Raw genomic sequence first — 24,669 nt, 5'->3', positions numbered from 1 at the left:
TGCTGTGCCATTTTTCTGAAGAGTTTTTTCTTTATCTAGTTTGAATTTCCCTTGCTGCAACTTTTATCCTTTGTTTCTCATCCTTTACTGTGCACTCTGAGAAAAATCTGGCTCAGTCTTCTTTATAGCACCCATTAGGTAGCAGTAGCCTTCTCTTCTATGGGTTGATCACACCCTGTTCCCTCAGTCTCTCCTCCTATATTATGTTAGCCCCATGACCACCTTATTTGTCCTCCACTCTACTCAGTCCGCTATATGTCCCTTTTTTGGGGTAGCCCAATTCTAGATGTTGCCACGTGAGTGCCAAGCAGCCAGTAAGTTCTCTTGACATGCTGATTTTGCTGTTGCTAATGCAGTGCAGTATGTGGTTAACCTTTATTGCTGCACTGGCACACTGCTGACTCATGTTCAGCTTGTCCACCAGGACTTCCAGATTCTTTTCTGCAGAGCTGTTACCTCTGCAGCCAGTCCCCAATGTATGGAGTTGTTCCAGCCCAGATGCAGGGCTTTGCATTTGTTGAACTTCATGCAGTGTCTGTTGGCCCATTCCTCCAGCTTCTGTTACTTAATAGTTGACAGATGTGACTCCTTGCACAATAAATGTAAGGCAGGTTGTTTTCTCTTTATTTGTTTATTGAGTCATGCCCTAACTTGCTTTTAAAAATTGCACCCTGATACCTTTCAACCACGTTTTTGTATAAGCATAAGTGCCTGTGTGCCCAGTAAGGAATAACCATGCTTCTCTTTGATTCCTGATGGCAGTTGTAGGTGGAAGTGATAGGGCAATCATCTGAAGATGCATCCACCCATTGTGAAAATGTACAGATAGCTTTGGCTTGGTTAAGGATTGCTGTAGAGTATAAAGAAAGTAGTAATCATACTGATGTATGTGTTCTGCAGTGCCTACACGTAGGTTAGCTTGGGATTGGAACAGGCAACTTTATTACAGGATTTCCTGAGACTAGATAAGTCAGGACTGTAACCTTATTAAAAATAGCTGTATTAAAATACCTTTCTTATTGCTGCTTGTGTGTCTGAGCAAATGCACAAATAGGAGACCTGGGAGGCTGGTTTGTTAGCCTGTGAATTTTAAAGATTCATCACAAAATTACCATATAGTACATGCTGAAAACTGCATATCCTGTTCTACCCCAGTGGGAATTGGGGAAGATTGATCAGAGTGTCTGAGAAAATAAGAAAGTGGGGTCTAATGAGATGGAATACGTCTCGTTGTACAAGAGAGCTATGTAGCAGTCAAGGGAACCATGTGTTATGCAGCCTGGTGTTAATGAGTGAAAATTGGGCTGGCAGAAGCTATGCTGTTCCTGTGAGTTACATGGTTATAGGAGCCTGCTGTCCTAATTGGGCCAGGCAGAAAGGGGTTATCACTTTTGCTTCATGCAGTGGCCTTGTTAGGTGCATGCTGTATCAGGTTAGCAAGGGTATCACTGAGAGGATAATACCCAAATCAGATTATTGTAATGCATTTCTCTGTGCTTATATTCCGTCTTGATAATGCAAGATGGTGAATAGTTATACCAGCTCTAGAATATTTGTTTTTAAAAAGGTCAGAAAGCAAATATCATCAAGCAACAGTAAAATTGCCTGACACAGTGAGCACACGATGACATTTGTTTTATCATTCCTAATTGTTAGCATTCCTTGATTTATTTATTTATTTTTTTTTAGTGTTCCTTAAGCCTGTCTTCTGAAGTAGTCTCTATGCTCTTGGATCTGCTGTTCCTGTGCCCCAGTTGTGTAATGCATTACCAATTGTTCTGGATCATGGCATGAGCATGCTGGCCTAAGAACAGAGAAGTGCTATTATGATGTTAAATGTGTCTGTCTCAGTGTTGGTTGTCCTTAACATCTTCCACATGTTTCCATAGCTGTGGTAGACTTGCTTCAAGAACTGACTGATATAGATACTCTCCATGAGAGTGAAGAAGGAGCTGAAGTCCTCATAGACGCTCTAGTAAGTAGTAAGCTCTAGCTTATTCTGGATGGTTGAACAGTGGCTGCCTTATACTGCAGAGCAGTGAATACTCTGGAACTGTCACGCTTTCCACAGCCGTGGTTTTATGTAATACTGACACCACAATGAAGTTACCTAATTCGTGTGTCTGTTTTCTTATAGCCGAAATGCTGTAATTGAGGCTCTGATGGGTTTCTTTAATGTAATGCCAGAGTTTGGGGAGTAGGCTGTTCTTGCAAATTGTTAGACCACTTCCTTTTTTGGAAGGAACATGCTCATATTTCAAAATCTCTGTAGGATGGGGGATTTTTTCATACAGTGAGGGAGAATAAAGCACTATCTCTGACTTGGATAGTGGTCTACTGAAAATTGAAGCTTGTTTGGCATTTTTCTTCCTCCTTTGCAGAAAAGAGTGATTTCTCTTCACCCTAGAAAAACTGAAATCTGAGGCAGAGCTCAGGTTGTTATCTGAAGAACAGCAGGGCCACTGTGATATTTTAGTCTAACCTCTTGCATAGGGAGACCAGCAGACTTCTACCCAGTAGCTGTTGTTTCAAGCACAATAATTTGTGGCTGAATTAGAACGTCTGTTACTATAGTGAGGTTACACTTTTTTTTCTTGTGTAAAAAGGAAGAAAAAGCTTGAAGGCTTTCAAGTAATAAAGCTGATACATTTTAAGGGTGGGGGAGAGTTTAGATTTAATGATCCTTTTTGCCATAGAGATTAAACAACCTATTTTCACTAGCATTGCAGAGTCTTGCATGCTCTCTGCCTAGTTAATATTCCTGAGCGCCTCTTGCCTTCTGTGCTGATGGACTTCCTCTTTTCTTGGCATTTGTGCTGGGTGCCTTCTGCTGTTAGACTTGAGAATGCCGAAAAGAGCAGAAGCACTTTGCAGACAAGCGATGCCCAGGAAAACTGAGGATCTACATGTCTGTTCTCCTTTCAGGCAGCTTCTGCTAGTGAATTGCTGCATTTGTGAAACATTCTGAATCAGTCTTGTTCTGTAACTATTATGTTGAAATTGGAAGACAGGGAATTATGGGTTTTCTTTTGTTTGTTTTCTTTATAGAAGATCAGGGTGAGAAGGCTGTTTTTCTTCTACAATCCTTCTAGTCCAGTCACTATAATGTTGCCTTCCAAAGGTTAATTACAGTGGCCCTGAGCCGAGTTCCTCTAGACGGCCTCAGGGCTATTCTTAATTACTATCCCTTGATGGAAAGATTGCTGGATGAATGAAATGGAAGAGAGGAACTGGTAGAGAAGATGTTTACTACAAAATGCACTGAGAAATAGTAAATCAAACAGAAGTTCTTCCTGTGTTTTCCTTGTCACCAGCCCACTGATAATAGCCAAGTTTCACAGGTTTTCTTTTTCTCTTTGAAAGAAATAGGTCAGCCATATCTTGGGAGAAATGTTTAGATATCTGCTTTTTAGATGACTTTTTTGGTTTTTTTGTTCATTGAGAAAGTAGATATAATCTTTTAGGTTTTCTGTGAAGATCATTGCATTGCCTTCCACAGCAACTGGTACCTATATTTTTCCATGGCTTCATCGTTCAACATTCAAAGACAGTATTTTGAATTAGAATGATAGTTTAAACTTCCCAGGCTTGCATCTGTGATGGAAAGCTCACCAAAGTCATAGTGGTCTTCGTCCCATTCCAGTTTTAAAAGCAGACAACCTGTACTAGATTTTTGAGGGGGCTAGAATCTCACTTGCAAATGTAGATTCCAATTCCTGCTGTTGATCTGTTGTTTGCGTTTCATTAGCTCACTCAAATCAACTTGGTATATCCACCTTACTAGGATTTAAATGCAAGGCTGGTGATCATGTAGGTTTTGGATTTAAATATGCATGTGTGACCAGTTTCTTCAACTTTATCAACCTCTTAAGATGGAAGATATAACAAAAATGCACATAGACTAGCAGTAAACAATTGAAAGTAGGAGAACTGCATGCAGAGCTGACAGCTAGCTAATACTTGGTGGTTTGTAGTGTCTAGTGCTTAAGAATTCAGAGGGATTATAAATCAGTTGGGGTGATTCAGGGAATAAGACTGTGACAAGGTTCATATTTTTCCTCCAGATGTTTTTGTTTCATGTGAAACACAATTTTCTAATGAAGAAAAACATTGTGATGGATTTACTTGATGAATCCTTTGCTAGCTCTGAGATTTTAGAGCAAGATTGTTAATATCTCCTGATCAGAGTCATGTTTGGCAGAGTGCTTCAGTAGTGATTACTGATTTTTCTGTTTGTGTGTGTGTGTATATAATCTGTGTGTATATATATATATATATGTATATTTTAATCCCTTTCCAGTCCCCCTGTTCTCCCTCTCCCTCATCTTACTTTTTCGAATCCTCTTTCTTATCTTTCTCATGACCATGGCAATTTAGGTGGAGGGCCAGGTTGTGGCCTTGCTGGTCCAGAATTTAGAGCGCCTGGATGAAAGTGTAAAAGAGGAAGCCGATGGTGTCCACAACACACTTGGTAAGTGGGTGTAGTGCAGCATCTTGCTTCTTTCTGTATTTTGTACAAAGGGAGGTTGAGTTATCCCTCTGCTTCCCTTCCTCCCTTGCCTTCTTTCTCTTGAACTGCCAGCACTGAAGTAGAGAAGCTAGTATGAATTTCATTCAAGCACAACTTTAACTCACTCATAGTAAAGCATAAATCTGTTGAGCTAGCGTTTTTGCGTGACTGCTTCCAAGGTGCCTCTTCCCAAAGCGATTATGTAAGAAGGTGCTGATATACAGATGAAATTCTGTGCATCACGCCAAAAAGTTTATTTTACTCACCATGTATTTATTCTATATTCAGTACAGTTATGAGAGCCGTTCATGTCTTAGTAATATATTTAACCTTCAGGTGGTAAAAAAAAATTACATTTTATAAGAATATATCATTATCCCTCTGCTCCCCAGTCTTAACTGTCAGCACAGTTACTGTTTTGCAGTGTGTTTCCATTAATACTCAGACCATCATCCACTCCTTTCAGTCACTCAGGATGGTAATTCCTTTGATTCCTTATGTGTCTGAGGACTGGAAGAATGAGAGATACTGGAAGTAAGAATTTTGGAATTTTTGCTGATGCTGTTGTGCAGGATCAGCTCTTGTTAGTTTAGGCTTGTGCAGTGGAAATTGCTACTGGAATAAAGGGAAGATATCTTAGTCGTCTTCCGGTAGGTGTTGGTATCACACTGTCTGAAGATAGAATGTGTTAGCAATGAAAAAACTGAGACAGTATCGTACAGCTGAGCTTAAGCGTCCATCAAAACCAGATAGCTTTGCAAATAAGATAAGTAACTTTGAAAAGAGCAGTGCAGCTGTAGGAAGGACCTGGCAAAGCAGTGCTGATACAGGTGAAGGCTGAACTGCGGATGGGGGTGCGGGGGGGAAATGAATGTTTTCTGTGTCTGTTTTCTCAGCAATAGTAGAGAACATGGCAGAGTTCCGACCAGAGATGTGCACAGAAGCTGCGCAGCAGGGCCTCATGCAGTGGTTGCTCAAGAGGCTGAAGGTGAGCTTATTTTCCTGTTGCCATTTGAGAGAGTTCATAATAAAAACTGACAGACCAGTGGTCTGGAATCTAGTGTATTTGAGATAGCCTTTGGCCTTTAATATTATGCCAGACACTATTATTGGCTCTTTTGGTTTGTATAGGTTATCTTTCTTTGTTACAACATTTGTGAATACAGTGAATTCAAAACTCTCCTCAAACTGGAAAATGTCCCTTTTAATTAATTATAAACTAGCAAAATTGAAAGAGCTGACTTTGTATAAGAAGCTCCACACAATGTGGTTTAAGTCTGTGAGTAGCAGTGATCTGATTTTTGTAGTGTTTGCCTGGAAGAATATCTGTAATGTTGTGTCTTCTTGAACACCTTTGCTTTTTGCCTGTTTCTGTGGCTGTTCTTTTTGGTAATGCATCCCTGATGGTGCCATGAGAACTATAGTCTTGCCGTTATTGCAGAGTTGGACACTTGACAGCACTACAAAACATCTCTTGGGCTGCAAGCAGTGATTTGATTATCCTGAGTAGCTGTGTTACCATTGTGTTCCTAGCTCAAGCATCAACAGTGCTAGAGTGCTGCCAGAACCTGCCTTCCTTTTGTAGACTAGTTAGTATGAACTTAAAACACCACTTAAATCAAGCCAGGTGGGGGTTGTTGCATGTGTTGGTAGAAGCCAAGTTAAGGACAAAAATGAAGTTACACTTCAGGGCTTGTATTCTGTGTTTTTAGTTTAAATGGACATACTTTATCTCCTGTGCCTTGTCTTACATTGTAAACTTCCTATAATAGAAAGTGTCTTTGTTCTGTTTGTGTGGTTCCTCTGTAATGGATTTCTCATTTATGATTAAGACCTCTAGGAGTGCAAAAAGCTGATCTGTAAGCAATGAAACTAATAAAGCCCATTTTTCATATGCATTTATTTCCTACACCTCTAACACATTCCTAAGTCTCAAGTGTTGTCTTTATTCATCTGGTGCTGTTGGCGGCTTTTTTTCTTCAATGAGCTCATCTAATTGCCTTTTGAATTCAAATATACTCTCTGATATTCTTAGCATCCTGTGCCAATGAGTTACACAGTTTAACTCTGCCGTGTATGAAAAGATACCTAAAACATTCCCTGGAAGAATATTCTAGGAAATGAGTTGATAGTTTTACTCATTTATAGAGTTACTGAAGAAAACTTAGTGATCAGATTCTGGGCTTTATCTGAACTTTATTAGCAAGGCATTAGGCACTTCCGCACTTAAATATCTTTGCGGTTAGGCATCTGAATGGCAAAATATATTCCAACAGTTTTCTAAGCATGAAGATATTCGTCTGTGCCCCTTATGTACTTATTAGCAAAAGTAGCCTGTAATTTCTGACTGCTGGTAGTAATGTAATTATGTTTCTTTTGCTTAAAACCAAAGAATAGTTAATTTTATTGCAGGCAGGTATGTACTGAGTGCAAGTCTGCTGTCTGCCTTGTAATTTTTCTGGCTGCTGAAAGACTTAGAAACTTGGGAAAGCAAGATAATCGCAACTTGGATTTCCCTGGTTGATGCAAGAGAACATGAATGTTTAAGGCCTGAGAAACTTGGTGCTGAATGTGTGTATTTTCTTTACTCTTTTGTGTTCATTTCATCGGTGTTTGGGGGAAGTGTGATCAGGCAGTGTTTTTCCTTGCTTACAAGATGTCATTGTGGAGGGATGCGCACTAATGAAACCTCCTTCAGTAACCTTTGCTTTTGGCAGTACTTGGTTTTGCACCTCTCGCCCTGACAGGCATGTGTTTAGTATTAAACCCCTATCTTGTCATCGGGGTGGAGCGTTGTGATGCTGAATGCTGTCTGTAGGATGAATTTTAAAATCAAGGTTCTGTCTGGGAGTTGGTAAGGACATCTGGCACACGGCATAGGATGTGAATTTCCATTTTCTGCCTACATTTCAAGTTGCATAATTGTATTCCGACTGTCAGAATTGCCTCAGAAGTTCAGATGGAGAGCTTGATAGCTTGCTTCTCCAAACATGAGCCTGGTTTGAATGATGCTTTGTGCAGTGTTCAGAGAACAGAACATTATTTCCTAACACTCGTCCTACGATAGCAGTTGGTATGTGCTGTAATAGGAGCCAATAGAGTTGTATAGCACCCAGCACCTGCCACCTTCCCCCTCTTGTACCACCTTAGAAGTGGTATGTAAATACCATAATCCATAGAGTTGTTTGGGATCTTTCAGAATGAAAAGCTTTATTTTAGAGTCCATACTTTATGGCATTTTGGATCTTCCTGCTTTTCATGTTTTTATGTTGCATGATGCTAGTGTATTGTGACCCTTGCTGGGGCAGCAGATTGAGATAATTGGCCCATATGTAGCTGCGTGCAGCCAGGTTCACTCAGTCAAGCTGTGGGTGGTCCTGTATTTGACAGGGGGGAATGCGGGTGACAAATGGTATATTTTAAGCCTAGCGCCTATTACTTTTTACTCTTTTTCTCTTGAACAGTGGAATACAAATAGCTAGTTACTGATTTGGTTTCATAATATGACTTTTTTTTTTCATTTTTGAATGTGGAAGAGATGTATGAACTGAAAGCTATGCTGCTGTGCAGACTAGCCCTGTCTCATGTTCTTCTGGTTGTGACGTTGTGGTCCTTATCAAAGTTTGAAAGCTACTAGTTAATATTACTGTTACGTGTTTTCTGGAATTCAATTTTTGGTGACAGGTGCAGACTTTCAGAATAGGGGTAAGCCCATGTACTTATGTAACAGTAATGGAAAATTTATGACAGGAAAGAGATTTTCTTGCAAACAACTGGATCCTTTTTTCCTCAAGCTTTTTGAGCCAACTCTGGCAAACCTAATTATGTAGGACAGTGTGGAGGATCAAAGTTGACTTCTCCCCCAACCCCGTCATCCCTGAATCCATGAAAATTATTATTATTTTGTTACTGAGTCATATGGCAAAATTACTGCTGTTGTGTTTTGGTTTAAACGTTGCTCATGCATTCAGTGATTTGATTAACATATTCTTCAAATCCAGTCAAACATAAAGTGTCCTGATGGGTTTCTTGGTCCTTCTTTCACCAACAGGCTAAGATGCCTTTTGACGCCAACAAGCTGTACTGCAGTGAGGTGCTGGCTATTTTGCTCCAGAATAACGATGGTGAGACATGCCTCTGACATTGATATCCTGTTAGGATAGGATCCAGGCTTGTTTCAGATCATGACAGTGCTCTTCTGCCTTTTAGCTTCCCTTTGCTTGCTCACACATTCTTTCTCTCTCTTTCTCCTTCTCCCTGTCTCTCTCTCACTCTGTCTTCAGCTTTTGTACTCTGTCAAGCCATATTGATTTTGTTTGCTGATGTATCAGTGTTAGATGGCTGTAAAATCTGACAGTTAGCTTCATTTTTCTCTCTCCATTTTTTTTTTTTTCCCCCCTCCTGTCTAGACAACAGAGAATTGCTTGGGGAGCTGGATGGGATCGATGTGCTGCTTCAGCAGTTATCTGTGAGTAATTTGCAAATACCCTGTCTACCATCAAGAGACTCACAGGCTGGGTGTGAGGGAGTGGAGCAGATCCTAGGTGTAGCACTGTCCTAGAAATCTCTAGATACTGAAGCACAACACTGCTTTATATTTAGCAGTGGCATAGTGCCTGAATAACTTCCACGCAAGCTTATTGACTGTGGTTGGTGAGGTTAATCCCTGTTTTACAGATATGAACGTTGAGGTACACAGAAGTTAAATGATTTTGTTATAACTATACAGAGAGTTGGAGATAGGGTTAGAATTTGGCTGTCTTTGACATTCTCCACGCCCGATGCCGGGGTGCATTGCCTCTATGATTTGAGCTAAGCGTAGCTAGTATGTTCTTTGCTCGCTTTTATTTCTTGAGCAGATGGTAGTATTGCCAGTAAGTTAGGGTGCTGTAGAGCAGATCCTTTGGGCATTATGCCCAGTAATAATAGTTTTGTGGTTTGTGTAATCAGTGAATATGCCTTTCCCTTTGGAGGCCCCCCGTTGTTTTTCAAGTCGTGTATTGAACTGCTGCTCATTTGGTATACAGTCAAGGCAGGAAAGGGGCAGTAGAACTGCAAGTGTGAATGCATCAGTGATATGTGTGGTTGCTGCTCTGATGACTGTGGGCTTATGCTTATCAGATGCTGAGGGCTTGTGATGTAAAATGTTCATGTATACGCTACATCGGTGTGGACCACATTGGGCCCTCCACTTTGGGGGAATTTTGTTTTGTTCTTTGTCATACAGGTGTTTAAACGACACAACCCTAGTACAGCAGAAGAACAAGAAATGATGGAGAATCTGTTCGACTCTCTTTGCTCCTGCCTAATGCTCAGTTCCAATCGTGATCGTTTCCTGAAAGGAGAAGGTCTACAGCTGATGAATCTCATGCTTAGGTACACAGATAACTTTGATTTTTCTCACCTGCTTTTGCCCTATCAACAGACGTTCTGGCTAGATATTTATATTTTTCCCTTTATAAAATTTGCGTGTGAATAACAGTGTAGGTCTGTCTGGCAGACACCCAGTAGAAAGAATGCTATAGGTCAGGCCACTGATCCTCTAAGGATTTAAGACTCCTGTGAGGGTAGGAGGGAAGCTTGGGATGTTTCTAGGGAGAATTTTTTTTTTTTCTTTATTCCCCAGTTCAAGTTTCACGGTGTTGTGTAGCTTCTGAGATGGTGAGTTTGTGGATGTTAATACAAAAATTGCTTTTGTGAAATGAGCATAAATGTGCTCTGTCACACCTTGAATCTCAAGTGCTCCTCTGCTACCTCTTCATTTTTACTTCCTAGCCTGGTACTGAATTGTATCTTCTCTGAGTTGACTGGCTTCCTCTAGACCTCCGAATTGCCCACAGCAGGGGCTTTGTCTCACTTTCCCTGGTGTTCTAAGCTGCGTGCAGTGCCTGGTTAGCAAATGCCAACAAGAAATGATGTATTCCTGCGGTGCATGGCTGGGTGATGTACAGCAGCAGGGAACTGAATAAATAACCAAACGTGGATTATTCAGATAGGAACGCTGGGTTTTCTTGAGGCTAATTAAAGAAAGCCTCCAAAACTAAGGATGAGAGGGAAGCCTCCCTCTGCCACTCATACTAAGCTAGCCTTGCAGAACTAATTACTTGAAGTTCTTCTGCCATGTGGGTGGGACTTAGCGTTTCAAATTTTAATAGCTTTTTTCCCTTTTTTGGGCTCTGCTGTTTACCATCCTCTGTACCAGGGCTTCAGCTGGAAAATTATGACAAGAGGAAAACTTCTGCCTGGACACTTCCCCCCCCTCCCCCCCCCTTCGTAGTCATGAAGGAATTCTGAGGAACAAAGTGTGATTTCACTGCCAGCAACATCTGTGCTGCTGTTCAGCCTCTACATAGAGCTGAAGTTCTGAAACGTTGAACATGTGAATGTACAGTTGGAAGTAACCCTGGAAGTAGGCCCCTGCTGTCATAAGCAGTCATGCCATTAGTTGCATCCATTGACATAAACTGTTTTAAGATGGAATATGGATGTTTTCTGATCTCCATTGTGTCTAATTGAAGAGTTTTCTAAGACCTTAGTCTTTTGATGCTTAGGAATCTAATTTATTCTCCAGTCTGTATGAGACTGGTAAAATGACAGTGGAAGGAAAAAAAGTTCATAGAATATTTTTTGGAAGTTTTTATCACTACTCTTGTCTGATAAGCAGGGACTATGCTGACAATTAGATTTTTTTCTTTTTTTCCCTCTAATCTAGTTCTGGTCAGTAGAAAATTTGAAGTTGTTCTTACCTGGCTGTTTGAGCAAATAATGTGGGTTGATAGGCTGACAGATTCTCATCCCCAAACCAGCTTTCTTTTTGGCCCTGACTTGTACCACACTGCAAATCTCATCTAGAGTGAGCAGTGCCTAGTTGGACATAAAGGGAAAACTTCTCGCTCCTAATGATGCTTTCAGATTAGGATTGAAAGTGTTAAGAGGAAACCCTTATCGCTGATATGTGGTCTTCCTCTTTCCGCGAGCTGCCAACCTCTTTTTTTTAGTATTTCACACTAGTCATCCTGTTGGCATGCCAGTTCACTCCTGTATCATAATACACAATGGTCTTTTTTATCTTAATATTCATAATGGTTGAAATTTCAGGATCCTGAACCACCTAATCATGCATGTAATTTAAAACAGGTGAAAACAGTGAAACTCTGCATATGCTTAAAGCTATTTTCATACTTAAAACTTTGGCTGAGTCAGTCACAATGCTAGTTTCCTGTCCCAAGTTTTTACTTTTGATAGATGTGATATTTATATTTCCTTATCAGTGCTATAAATTTGCTTCCAGTAGGGATTACACAGACACAACTGTCTGTGTTATTTAAGTAGTTAACTCAGATCTTCAGAACTGCAAGATTGTGGTGCTTATCTCTAATGTGTCTTGGCATCTCTTGGAAACTAACTTTTCAGGTTTTAAGTGTTTCATGTTTTGACAGTTAATTAAGTTAAATTAAGTAGTAAGAGAACGATGTTAGAGCTAAATGCTCTACAGATCATCCATTTGGGATGATTAAGGTAAAAAGATGGTTTGTGGTGATGAATAGTAGCAATAAGATGCCGCAAGAAGGCGGCTACATTAGGAGGAGAAACGTAGAACATCTCAGCTGCTGCCATGGAGGTTATGTGCTTACGCAGGTCTTGGTGTGGTCAAGGGTAGAAAGCTCTGCTGGACGTAGTGCCTTCGCTAAATAATAAATAAATAAAAGTGCTGTGCACACTGGTTACTGGCTGTGTGAATTGGTGAGAAAAATAGTTTGAAAGCTTCAGGGGGTGTACTCTCAAATGCCAAAGTAAGATGTGTCTGAAAACTGGCACTGCAGGTTTTTTAATGTTTTAGTAACAAGAAGGTGTTAAATGGCTATTACATAATCTTGGGGAATTTTCTTGATGTATGTCTGGAAGCTCTTACAGTTGCTCAGATTTTCTTGGACGCTACTGCTTTGGTAAGTGCAGGCTAGCATTGTAAGTAGGGGTCAACCTTGATAGCTGTGGTCCTGAGAACTTCATGGGAAGATCATACTTCTGTACCTTCTTGATATCTTAGTGGGAAACAACAAAGAAAAGAAATGTCATTCAGTAGTGATTGACTACTTCATCCATAAACAGGACAGAATATTTTTCTCTTCTGTCTATATCCTCTGAAGATTGGGGGGAGAGCTGTTTTTTTTTTTTTTTTTTTTTTTTTTCCAATTTACTTGAAGGAGGTTAATCATTGTACCATAGTCTGTGCAGATGAAAGGACAAATAAGCAAAGCTGAAAGTTTATTGATGTGAAGTAGATAAGCTGTATGAGAATAGAGATACCAGGCTTGAATCTGCATTACTGTCTTAGAGAATGTAGTGTTCTGTATCTAGTGCTTTCAAATACATTTAGCGATGCAGCGTTCCTGCATAGTTGTTCTGTTAATGGTTATGTGCACAGAACTTTAGAGAATTGTAGCATCTTTCAGCTGAACATTTAACTTAATGGATACTCAAGAGAATCCTTTGGGCAATAAAGTAAGGAAAATGGGACTAGTTCCCTTTATGCTGAGATTTAAACTTATGTCCATCAGCAAAAGATGCAGCTGTCTTGTGTGAATTTCTACTAGTTTATGGGGAGCCAGAAGTGGCATCTGAAAATGAGCATGATCCTGTTCATGCAGTTTGCATGCCTGACCGTAGAAAGCAATGACCTGGACTTGGTGCTGTGATCTCTGATTTGCACTGTTGAGGGGGGCTTGCAACAGGCCCTGGGAGTGCAACGTCAGAGAGGACCAGTCAGGCAGGCATGTGTGAGGTAAATAAAAGCGTCTAGGAGAAGACCAGATTAAGAAGGGCAGAGCTTGTGGACAGTAGAAAAAAAGTAGACAGTATTGAAGTAGGATGAGAGCAAGGATATATGCAATTATTCAAGGATTCACATCTCTGCAGCAGTGGAGGCTTGTTTGTTTTATGTAGTATCTTTATCAAAAATAAAATGTTTTATCAATAAGGTGGTAGCCACCAGCAGAAGGCTTGTGAATTTAATTCTATGTGACATTTTTTCTTCAACCACAATTCAACTTTATTTTATTTTTTTAGGTCAGGAAGCACTTTTTACTACTCAGTCTCTCAGCTCTGCCTTAGCAACCTAAATGCAGTTTACCTTAAAAAGCCAAAAGAGAGAGAAACAGAATTTTAATGTCAGTTTCCTTGCACACATTGACGGAAGCTTATTGCTTTTGTTGTAAAATTGTGTTATGGTTTGGAGGAGATGCTACCGCTGGATTCCCAGGGGAGGTGTCAAAAAGATTCCCTGTTGCACAGGAAAAATGCTTCGCGCGCTCTCAGTCGTTAACTGAAGGCGCGTGTGTACGCATGTAGACAAATGTAGCAAAGGCAGTTTGCAGAAGTTTGCATCACTTGGACAACGTGATCTTCTATTCTAAAGCTATTCAGTAGCTTTTCTTGACCTCACAAAAGCATTTGCTGCCTCTATAGCAAAAACAAAGTGGGAATGGGCAACTCTGTACTGCTCCCCAGAGCTCAACTATAGCTATTTCAAGGTATATTTTTCATGATTATTAAAATCCTTTTATGTTTTCTTGTCCTGCTGTTCCTAATCACCCCATAGAAACTTAGAATGTCTGTGCACTGAATCTTTTGGTTAATTAAACAAAACCATTTTCTACAGCACTTGTCCAGCAAACCTAGTATTTTGCTTTTGTTAGTATTTTGGAAAGTGAGAGATTGTGTTATGCTACTGTGGAAAGTCCAAATAGTGTTACTATCTCCTCTTTTTAAATTAATAGAAGTACCAGAAGAGTGTTCTCGAATACAGTGGTATTGAAAGGAGAAAAACAATGGTTACTAAATAAAGTTGTAATTCAGAGTTCTCTGTTAAGACTGAGGTCACTCCCCATTTGGTGATACTCACGTATGCTTGTCTTTGAATTAGTGTTCAGCTAAAAGTTGCTTGTGACTTCAATAAATGCAGATGAGACTAAGATAAACTGCTTGCCCTTCAGTAGAATAAATATTTCAAGTAAAATCAACTCTAGACAGTACAGTCAAACAGCTATTGATCTCTAAAAGCCTGAACTTAAGCCCAATGAATATTCCAGAGTTCAGCTCTCTGCAGCCTTCCTTAACTGTTGATCAATATGCAATTACTTGCCCTGAAAACATTTCTTATATTGTCTAGCCAAAGGAGTACTTTATTTCTAGCTTCCTGTATAGGAAAGGTGGTGTATATTGTGGGGGAGGGTATCAAACTCTTTATACTATTTTATACTACTCTTCACTGCATAGTTAATAGGTAGAGCTCACTGTTGCACAAGATTTGAGTTGAGTTTGATACTTTTAACAACCACTTAATGCCCATCAAAAGTATCGGTGGTTGCAGTGGACAAAGTAGCTTCTTTAGGATAGGATGTTTATGTGAAGTTTGCATGTTGTTATGGGTTCACAGAGACAGGTCTCTAAGGGGAAGATGTTTTCCACAACTCTCTGGAGCTTGGGCTTCAGAAAGCTCTGGGCTGCTTTGAAACTTAATTTTAATCTGATGCTGCCCCTGTCGTGACAGGAGGCTGCTGATGGACGAAGCCTGTGTAGGGAGCTGCTGGGTTCTTCTCCGTGTGCCGTGTTCGCACGCGAGAAGGCTGGTCCCGCACCGCGGGGTTTCAGGGGGTGCGTGGCCGTGACGGGTGCGCAAGGGTGGCTTGCGTACGTATGCCAGCCTCTTGGCTACCTCCTCGATGAGAGGACTTGAGTGATGTTTTGTTCTTTACAGTTTCTTATTCCACGCTCACCAATAAGAACTGAGAACCTTACAGTAATGCCGTGTAGCTAATGTGTGTCTGAGGATAATTGTTCTCTCATTGTCTCCCTAGGGGAAGAGCACATCTTGTTTCTGTGGGGATTTATTTTTAAAATATGCATATAGCTACATATTTGCTAGAGAACAAATTGTCTCTTGGAGAAAAGAAAGAGGAGATTACTATGCTTTTAGAGTGGAAGGTGGTAAGGCTTGTGACTGTCCTATACCTAAGGAAATTTATTCCATGATTGGACTGGCCTTTGAGAAAGCTGTAGATTCTCATTTTTCAGTTCACATTAGCTCCCACTAACATTTACCTGATCCATTCATTTTATAGACTGTGTTAGTGGCTGCTTTTTCATTTCATGTTTCACAGGGTATTTTACATATTCTCTTGAATTAATTATAAGTTTTTGTTTCTTATTTGAGAAGTATAGATTTTTAGACATGATTTTCAGAGTGTCTGTCTATCATGAATATGAATTGCCAACATTAACATTCTGAATTTTTATTAAAGCAGAAAAGGTGAAAATCTATCTGCTTGCCTCCAAACATGATTTCTGGAGACAGGATTTTCTTCAGTATAGCTGATGTCACTACCAGCAAGAAAATCTTGGAGAGTTCATTGCTAATGTTGTCAGCTGTTGCCTTATAAATACCAAACTGGGATCTTGGAATGTAATGACAAGTTTTACCTCAATTTCAGCCCAGAGTTACCTGATGGAATGGTGATAAGTGATTATCATTGCTTTTGTGTGGGAAGTTTATTTACATTTATTTTTAATACAAATAGTTATCTTTAAGCTGGTTCATTGTTCTGTGATATCCAGAAGGGTGTAGGAGATGTACTTTTTGACCCAAAACATTCCCAGTTCTGTTTTTGCAAATCAAAATTGGATATAGGCAACCAAGCCGACCACAATACCCTCCATTTTGAAAACCAAATTCCCATCCAGAAATAGTCTCATTTTAGAGTTAGTCAAATTTTCTTCTTTGGCAAAAGAAATCTCTTTATGATAACCTTGTATTGTGGGTACTTCGAGATGTCAAGGATGACTCATTTAGAAGTCTGTTATTATGTTACAGAAATAATTTTGTGCAAACTTTTCCAATAAGCATACAGTTAATAAAAATGTGTGTCTCTCTCTCTCTCTCTCTCTCTCTCTCTCTCTCTCTAAATATATATACAAACACACACACACACACACACACACACACACACACACACACATATAATGTCCTGTAAGTGTGTACAGGTTTGTAGGGCATAGCTTCACATAACTGTGACCTTTGTCAGTGGACCTTCCAAAGCATCCTAGTACATGGACTTTTTTGTTTGTTTGTTTGTTTTGCTCTTCTCCTTTCATGCTACTGTGAAACACATGTTACTGTTTTCAAGTCAGAGGATCTTTAAAGACAAAGGATATTGTTATGGGAATGCTGGAGAAATAATGGTAGTTTTCCATCTGGTTTTCAAATGTCATAGATTTAGAATTGTTGTTTTAATGATTTCTGGCTTTCCTGGTTTGGAATCCTCTCCACCAGAAATTGAACTAAGCTTACTCTTTCAATAAATGGAATTATCATTAATTCTAAATCTGGATCCTTTTGGTGTGACATTATTTATCTTGTGTACCCAACCCAATTTTCCCTGCCTGTTTTGTGCTACTATTTGTAAGGTGGTGAAGAAGTACATCTGATATACCTAAGAGAATATTTTGTCCTCCACCATGGTTTTGAAAAGAAAGTATTTGTTGATATGTTTTGGCTTTGGCTTTGCTTAAAGCTTGTACTTCATACTTGTCTTTGTCACATTAATTTTCCCTTTTTGTGCTGTCTTATTGAAGCAGTAGTTCAAAGCTAGTATAAACTGGCTTTGATCCAAAACTCCTCATGTCCCTGAGATGTTTAACTGAGGCTTTCTTTCACAGAGAGAAGAAGATTTCCCGTAGCAGTGCCTTGAAGGTACTGGACCATGCCATGATTGGACCTGAGGGCACAGACAACTGTCACAAATTTGTTGACATTCTTGGTCTGAGGACCATCTTTCCACTCTTCATGAAATCACCCAAAAAGATAAAGAAAGTTGGAACAACTGAAAAAGAACATGAAGGTAGGCCTGTCTCTAGATCCTTCTTGTTGTGATGGAAGAATGAATGGGAAGTAAGTATCTGCAAAGCCTGCCAATAAGGAGATAATGAGTAAATCACCAGTCCTTTCATTGCTCCTCCTGCGGCTTTCAAATCTAGAATAGCCTGTGCATTCGCTGTTGCAGTGCTAGCTGTTGATGACACAGCTGCCCTGCTTGTTTCAGTATCAGCAGTTCCTAGTGATTCCATTTCATGTACTGTTAATAAGTTATTTTACTCCTGCACACTCTGTTTGAAGCTCTGCCTCTTTGATGCAAAACTCTTTTGAAAAGAGTAATGAGGCAACTACAAATGTCATCTCAAAAACAGTGTTTTCCTGGCTCTGAGCACTGAAGTGTGACTCAATGAGCATCAGGCATTGCAGAAAAACACTACACACACTTAAAGTTCCTCTTTTCTACTTTTTTTCCTCTCTCCCCTGGAAAACTCTGCTGTAACAGAAATCTTCTGTGGAGTGTTACTGCAAGACCCATAAGCTGAACTGAATCTTGGGTCAGTCCCCTCCTGCTTCTGATGATATTACCTTTTTCCATTTTGTTAATAATTGACTACATTTTGGAAGAAAGTTTAAATACTGCTAACGTTGCTTGAGATTTTGTGCCAATTCATTACTATAAAGGATGAATATTGTCAAAAACTGAAAGAGGTATGGGTGGATCTCAGACTTGCCTAGTATCCATCTTTAACTATTGTGGTAACCTGGGGGAGAACAGCAAGGGAACAGCAACAAAATGGGATCTCTAAACCCAGATACAGTGAATTAGTACAGTCTTAGCAACTAAGTTATAATCAGATGTCTTGATATTCTCAAAAGCAAAAACAGAGAGAGATGCTGCCTCCTGCAGACCTACACTGAGCACTGGACTAACATCAGTTGCTTTCTCTCAGGACTGGGTATCTTCTTTCTTTGACATAGTGAGTGAAAAGCTGCAGAGCAGGTGGCGGTTCGGGGTGTGAGCCTTGTACTTCTTCTGATTCTCCCTAAAAGAAGGGGTAGTATTGAAAAGTGATAGATTCAGTAAGCAGCTGTTTTCTTCTTGAAAAATGTGCCAGTGGTGAGCTGGTAACAATACATTTGCTTTAGAGCACCAACATTAGGAAGTTGATAACATTTTATTAATGAAGGCAATGGCTTGGCCAGACAGCTCCTGGCAGGCTTGTTTAGGCTGTAATAGCTGCAGAGATGAGCTCTGCATCCTGAGTACCATGGGACTGAGAGGTGGAGATGATACAACAAAACAGGAGCTGGAAACACTGTGGGTCGGGTGGGTGTGCGTGTCTGCTATTGCTGCTTTCCTAGGGCATGTGCTTGGGGAGGGAAGGTACTTGCCTGCAGCCCGGCGCCACGCGTGGTAATGCTTACACAAAGGTTGCCAGTTCTGGCTCCCTTATCTATCTTGTATTGTGTTGCTTGTCTTTCATGGATTATGGTGAAGGAAGAAACGCTGTCTTATGTTACTGGGATTTGCGTAATCAAAATTGCAGAGTGCAGTTGCACTCAGATGATGGATTTAGGGGATGTTTTGAAATCTTAATTTGAAGTAGGAAAATAAGGCTGTTTCAGTCTTTTTAGCTCAGGCAAGAGTACGAGCTTCAGAGCAGAGAGATCTGGTCTGTTGCCCATGTCATTAACTTAATTTTTCAGTTTGGGGAAGTGAGTTAACCTCTGTCTCATCTGTTTCATCTGCAATCTCCAGATGAAACAGATATTGCCATCTTGGCTACTGTGAGGATTAGGTAGTAGTTTGGAAAGCCCTACAGAGGGGTCAGGTTATTAATTATTTGTGTTAGAAGGAAAGTAAATCTGCCCTCTGTAAAGCAGAGCGGTCCTTGCAAAGTACCTTCACATCATACCTCCATCTCATTAATACTGAGAAGAAATGGAGGAAATTAAGATGAGTCCAGAAATCAGTTTTATTAAAATAAACTCTCTCTAAAAAGCTGTGGTAGTAAGTCCAATTTTCTTTGTTTTGCATCACTGGGCAGATGAGTTAGTGAATTTATAACACTTGAAGTTAATTGAGATGTTTAACAGGGTTCGCCTGGAGCCTGTCAGAGGCATTGTCCTGATGTGCATATAAGCAGCATAGTATATACCCTTACTTGGCCAAATGTTGCACCAGCAATACAGTAATTATTCTGTGCTTGGGGGCACTGCTGTTTGGTGGTCAGCCGTTATAAGCTACTGATTGAACAGGAATACTAAAATGAATTCTTAGTGCCCACTTGTTTTAAGGGAAATCATACAAGTCTAGAACGATTGAGAATTAATGCCCTCTGTGCTGTGTTAATTCTAGGAACACATTTTTTTCCGTACATCTTGTTTATTTAGCAAGAGGAATGCTAATTGTCAGTCTCTCCTTGTCATCTTTTCTTGTAAAAAAATTTTCTCCTGTATTCAAACTCTCAAAAACGTGATGATCCTCTTCTGCTAGGAAAGTGTTCATGTGTATGTCAAATGAAGAAACATATTTCTTTAAAGGATTAACTGGAATGGCTTTGTAACAAAAGTACCAGTATTTAAAAAAAAAAACAAACAGCAATTTAAAGGCCTTTGCACTGTGAACAGATCCACATCGCACCTGTTGCTATTGAGACTGCATCCAGATAGTCGTTAGCAGTTACACTGCAAAGTATGAAAACCTCAACGGGCTGTTAACCTGAGAGCCTAATTACGACGGCTTAATTGACAACCTTGTTAAAGTGCTTTGTCGTTGGGTGAGGCATCAAACAGCTCTGTCGGTAGCGTTTGTCCACCGAGACGCAGCTGCTGAGCCTGTCTTAACGTTTCCTTTGTTTGTAGTTCCTAAGTGCTGTCAGGTTGCAGGTACCACCATTAGCTGGGGCTCGGTGGGCCCGAGGCTGCTTTAACAATAGTTAGCTGTAGAAATGCTCCTCTCATTGGATATCTGATGCTTCATCTTTAGAGCACAAAATGTTTCTTATTTTTTTGATGTTGATGGGAAAATACTCTTCCCATTGTCTTTATTTTAAATAGATATACTAGTAATGTTGTTTTTCACATGGGAGATAATGTGTAAAGTAGTGTTTATCTTATTGTCTTGAAGGTCTTGTTCTCGATATGAGTTTTTTTTCAATGTGGCTTGGCCAGCTTTCATTTATTACAAAACTTTATAATCCATATTAAATTTGATTAAAAAAAATAAGAAATACATTATAAGAAGTTATTTCTAATGGTGTAAAGGTGCCAGTGCTGGGTGAGGAGTAACTACATTTTAGTCCTAAATTTTGCAGGTGCTGTCAGTGTTTAAAATAATTACATAGGGTAGCATGTGACCAATTTTAATCCAAACTGCAAATATTTAAGCTTTATATGCATTTATATAATTAAGGAAAAAGGGGAAAATTTCCTTACCATTTTTAAGTATGATTTGAGCCTAAAGATTCGACCAGCGGTGTCTAACTGCCTACACAATTTACACCTGAATTTTGCCTGATTGGACAGATCGTGATATATGGCAGAGGGTGTCAGGTTGGGGAGAAAAAGAATCTCATATGAAGCAATTTCATTTTTCTGAGGTAGTGAAGCAATTCAAACAGAAATATTTTGCAATTCCAAACCGAAATGTAAGGGCTTAGAGTTTTCCTCTGTCTGTGGGGTCAAAATACTTTTGAGTATCCAGCCCGGCTGGCCAGTCTTAGAGAGACGGGCCAGTCGTTGTACAAAATAGTGTTTCTTTGATGTGGTCTTGTGGGTGTGATTGCTGGAATCTCAGCCCTGCTCAACTGACAAAATTATGGGGTAGAGCATTACACTTCTAATTTTTGCTGAGGTCAGGGAGCAAATGGTTGTATTTTTATATGCTCTTTTCCCAAGGAGCAGAGTATCCTTTGCTTGAGCATCCTCCTCTATTTGCTGTAAAGACCACAGAAAATAGATGAAGTGTATTGAATTGATACTTGCCAACTTCTTAAATATGTACTTGCGTTTTATAAATAGTGAGTTTCATTAGTTTTCTCAAACAATTGCAGCCTGAGTTACTTGGCTGACATTAGCCAGGCCTTCTTAGATACTGCTTGACATTGTTTGGAGCAAAGGAAAAGGAGAATGAAGTAAAGTAGGTGATGGAGAATTAATGAGAAGTATTACTGCAGAAGTGCATGTTTGATTCTACTAGAAGCTCAGTGTTTGTTTTTATGATTGACTGCTCCCTGTAATCTTACTGATTAAGGATTATGGTCCCTCTGCAAGTGTAATCCAGACAGGCTTCAAGTTGGCGACCGAACACAACATACAAGGTACAATATAGCGTAGCTTTGCGGTAGTCTTTTGTTGGCGGATAATGTGCAGGTGAGTAATATATGGGAGGATAACATAACCTGCTTATAGTGAGTATTGATAGAAAGATAAGAGCCAAATTTTGGAGAAAAATGTACTCTTGATCAGTCTGAGACTGGGACTGCATTAGACACTTAGGAGATAATTAAAAATGTGTGATCTACCATGTTAAGGGGGAGACCCATGAGTTCTGATGGGGCACCTGAGAAGAGTCTGGCTATTATAGCTTTAGTGAAACTAAGATGGAAAGGCAACGAGACAAGTATGTAGCATCTGTGATTACAGAAAATAAAAGTGAATTTGGGTCTGGGTAATTCTTGGGATAAATCTAGGGTAAGATTTGAAATAATGTTTTTTGTATTGTAAGCTTTGAAACACATTGGGAGATGCTGCAAGAATGTCTGTTCCTGAGTGCTGAAATGCTCACCATGAAAATAATAAAAAGCATAAACTCTCTTTTGGGGGAGGGGGCAGGGGGAGTAACAGAGAATTTCATCTGGCACAGAGCTAAGAGTCAGACAGTGTATCTTACTTGTCCATAAAGATAAAAGGATTTTTGTTGCTAAACAACACCAACAACAATCTAATGGAAGTGTTGGATGCTAACTTGAAATTCTTGGACAGCCTCAGTGAGCTAAAAATGGGAAAAACAAATTCATGGTGAATTAGAGAGTCTGTGGTGAAGCAATTGTAACTTGTTTGATAGGGCGTATATTCTCTCTTTCTCTGAACAATTGTTTGGACTCTAGTTTTGCTCACTTGCAGAGTCTAATGAACTATAAAAGGATGTTTGCTCAATTCATCTTAATTTAAATGCCTTCTCTTGACTTAGATGTCAGTTTTACTTAAGAAGACTTAATTTGATAACCTTAGAACTAGTTCAGCCAATTTTCAAATGAGAATTTCTCTCACTTTGTGTTTTTTGTTTTTTTTTTTGCCTCTTCACCCTCTTAAAAAAAACTCTTTTGGAGACATATAGCTATACATTTCCTTTAAAAGAATAGATTTCTTACTAAATACACTCTTGCTCCATTGTAACACACACTGAAATGTAGCAAAGCCCTTAGTTATGTAGCAGGTATTCATTCCAAGTTCCCTGGGCATGGAAAGAGTGAAAAGGCTATAGAAGAATGACCTGATAAAGCTCATCTCTATTAAATGAACACCTTCAGTTAGCCAGAAGAAAATATTTTTCATTGGTGGTCTTCTGAAATGAATACCTACTGAAGGCATCAGTCCGTTTAAACAGGACTTTATTATGTCGGTTTATTTTTACCATTAACACTCCAGAATACAACAGGAATTTGTTATTTGAATGAGTCATGATGCTGAGTACAGTGTTAAATTTATCTTAATTAAATTTAACATTCTCTGTTACAAGAACATCACAAAAATAAATTTCCAACCACTGAGGAAAGAATTTTGACTTATACTCAGCATGATAGTTGGATTCCAGCTCACGAGGGACAACATGTGCATACCTTTTTCAGCCTTTCTGGGCCTCAGTTTACATATTGGTAAAATAGAAGTATTTCTTACTACTGTCAGACGAGAGTTTTCACTGCAAAACATTTTGAGACACTTGGGTGGGGTTCTCTTTAAAAGTGCTAAGTATTAATGCATGTGAAAAGAGGTAGGCATACTGGATGCTATGGCATTTAAATAGCATGTCCTTAATTCCACTTGCAATTTCATAATGCACCAAAAAACGAGTGGGGTGCGAGAGTGGCAGGCCTTCCATGACTCTGCAAGTTGCATTGCAATACCTTTCTTTGAATGCATTTTGTATACCTCAGTAAGTGTGGAGAGGAGAAACTCCAGAAGTCGGCTCCCTGAGCACTCCTCGTCTCCTTTGGATTAGGCTGGGTTGGATGCCTAGCTGGATCCCAAAGTGATTCGGCAGTATCGGCCTCAGTGCTTCATGGGGGCTTCTTTCCTCTCTCAGCTGGGGAGCTGCGTTATCTATTAGCCTCTGCTCTTGGTGATGGGATGTATTCTTGGCATAGGGAGGTGTGTTTGAGCTTCTTACAGACAGCTTGTTCTCAAGAAAAATAGGCTGGCCTCCACTGAGTGAAGCCTGTGGGTTTGGTGCCTCTCAAGTCTTGATTTTAAATTCTTCAAGTGATGGCAGTTTCATCAGACTTCCTGATAAACTGCTTCCAGAGCTGATCATTATTACTGCTGGGGGGGGGGGGGGGGTTGATTTTGTTGTTGTTGTTATTATTCTTGTTATGCTAAAATCTGGAGATGGAGTAAAAGACTGTCAACATGGAAGTAACATCCTGTAGCAGATGCTATTTTGTTAACTGCTTTATGTTTCGGAGACTAAAATCACAGAATCTTTGCTCATGGATTGTTGTCTTCTAACAAAGCAAATAGTATGGTAGAGAACACCGAAACAACTGAGAGAAGAGGAAAAGCAACTCATGATTACGTGTTCATTAAAAAGAAAAATGACCCTCAGTGAATACTGAGTGGAGGGAGGGACACGTGCCGGAGAACTCGCACAGTACGTAGTAAATATCCCTTAAGTCTTTTTCAGGTTATAAGTATACTTTTTATGTTAGGAAATCATTGCAGCTAATGCGTGATAACTCATTGCTCAATCGCATTCAGACGGTCAAAGATGGAATGGATCACTGAACTGAAAGTTAAGATCTAATGCTGTTCTAGTTAATAGCAAACCGAGGTCTCTCTACGCTGGCAGTCGCAGTGCGGAGAGGAGATAATCTGGCTGATCCTGGCACAAGCACGCTGATCTGAGCAGGACTAAATCAGACATGTGGCGTTCTTTGCAGTGGTCACACTGCTTCTAATGTGTCAGCAAACATGTTTAAATCTAGCTGCAGGATTTCTCCTGTAAGAGCAGTTAGTGCAAGCGGCCTGTCCTTAGGATGTGCTAGTTCTTCCTGCAGTTTTTGGTGGC

General features: G+C 39.8%; 1 protein-coding gene across 1 annotated transcript in view; it reads left to right on the top strand.

Moving 5' to 3' along the window:
* The window catches only part of CTNNBL1 (catenin beta like 1), a 62,766-nt gene that overhangs the window by 15,848 nt on the left and 22,249 nt on the right, over positions 1-24,669 (top strand). Inside the window, exons 5-11 of the mRNA XM_067307667.1 lie at positions 1,880-1,975; positions 4,378-4,471; positions 5,407-5,498; positions 8,562-8,634; positions 8,920-8,978; positions 9,738-9,886; positions 17,225-17,406. Of these exons, the coding sequence (XP_067163768.1) occupies positions 1,880-1,975; positions 4,378-4,471; positions 5,407-5,498; positions 8,562-8,634; positions 8,920-8,978; positions 9,738-9,886; positions 17,225-17,406 (745 nt within the window). The remainder of the gene's footprint in view (positions 1-1,879; positions 1,976-4,377; positions 4,472-5,406; positions 5,499-8,561; positions 8,635-8,919; positions 8,979-9,737; positions 9,887-17,224; positions 17,407-24,669) is intronic.

This window comes from Apteryx mantelli, chromosome 18 (assembly GCF_036417845.1).
Source record: "Apteryx mantelli isolate bAptMan1 chromosome 18, bAptMan1.hap1, whole genome shotgun sequence".
NCBI classification, from domain to species: Eukaryota; Metazoa; Chordata; class Aves; order Apterygiformes; family Apterygidae; genus Apteryx; species Apteryx mantelli.
This window is presented reverse-complemented; position numbering and strand designations above follow the sequence as displayed.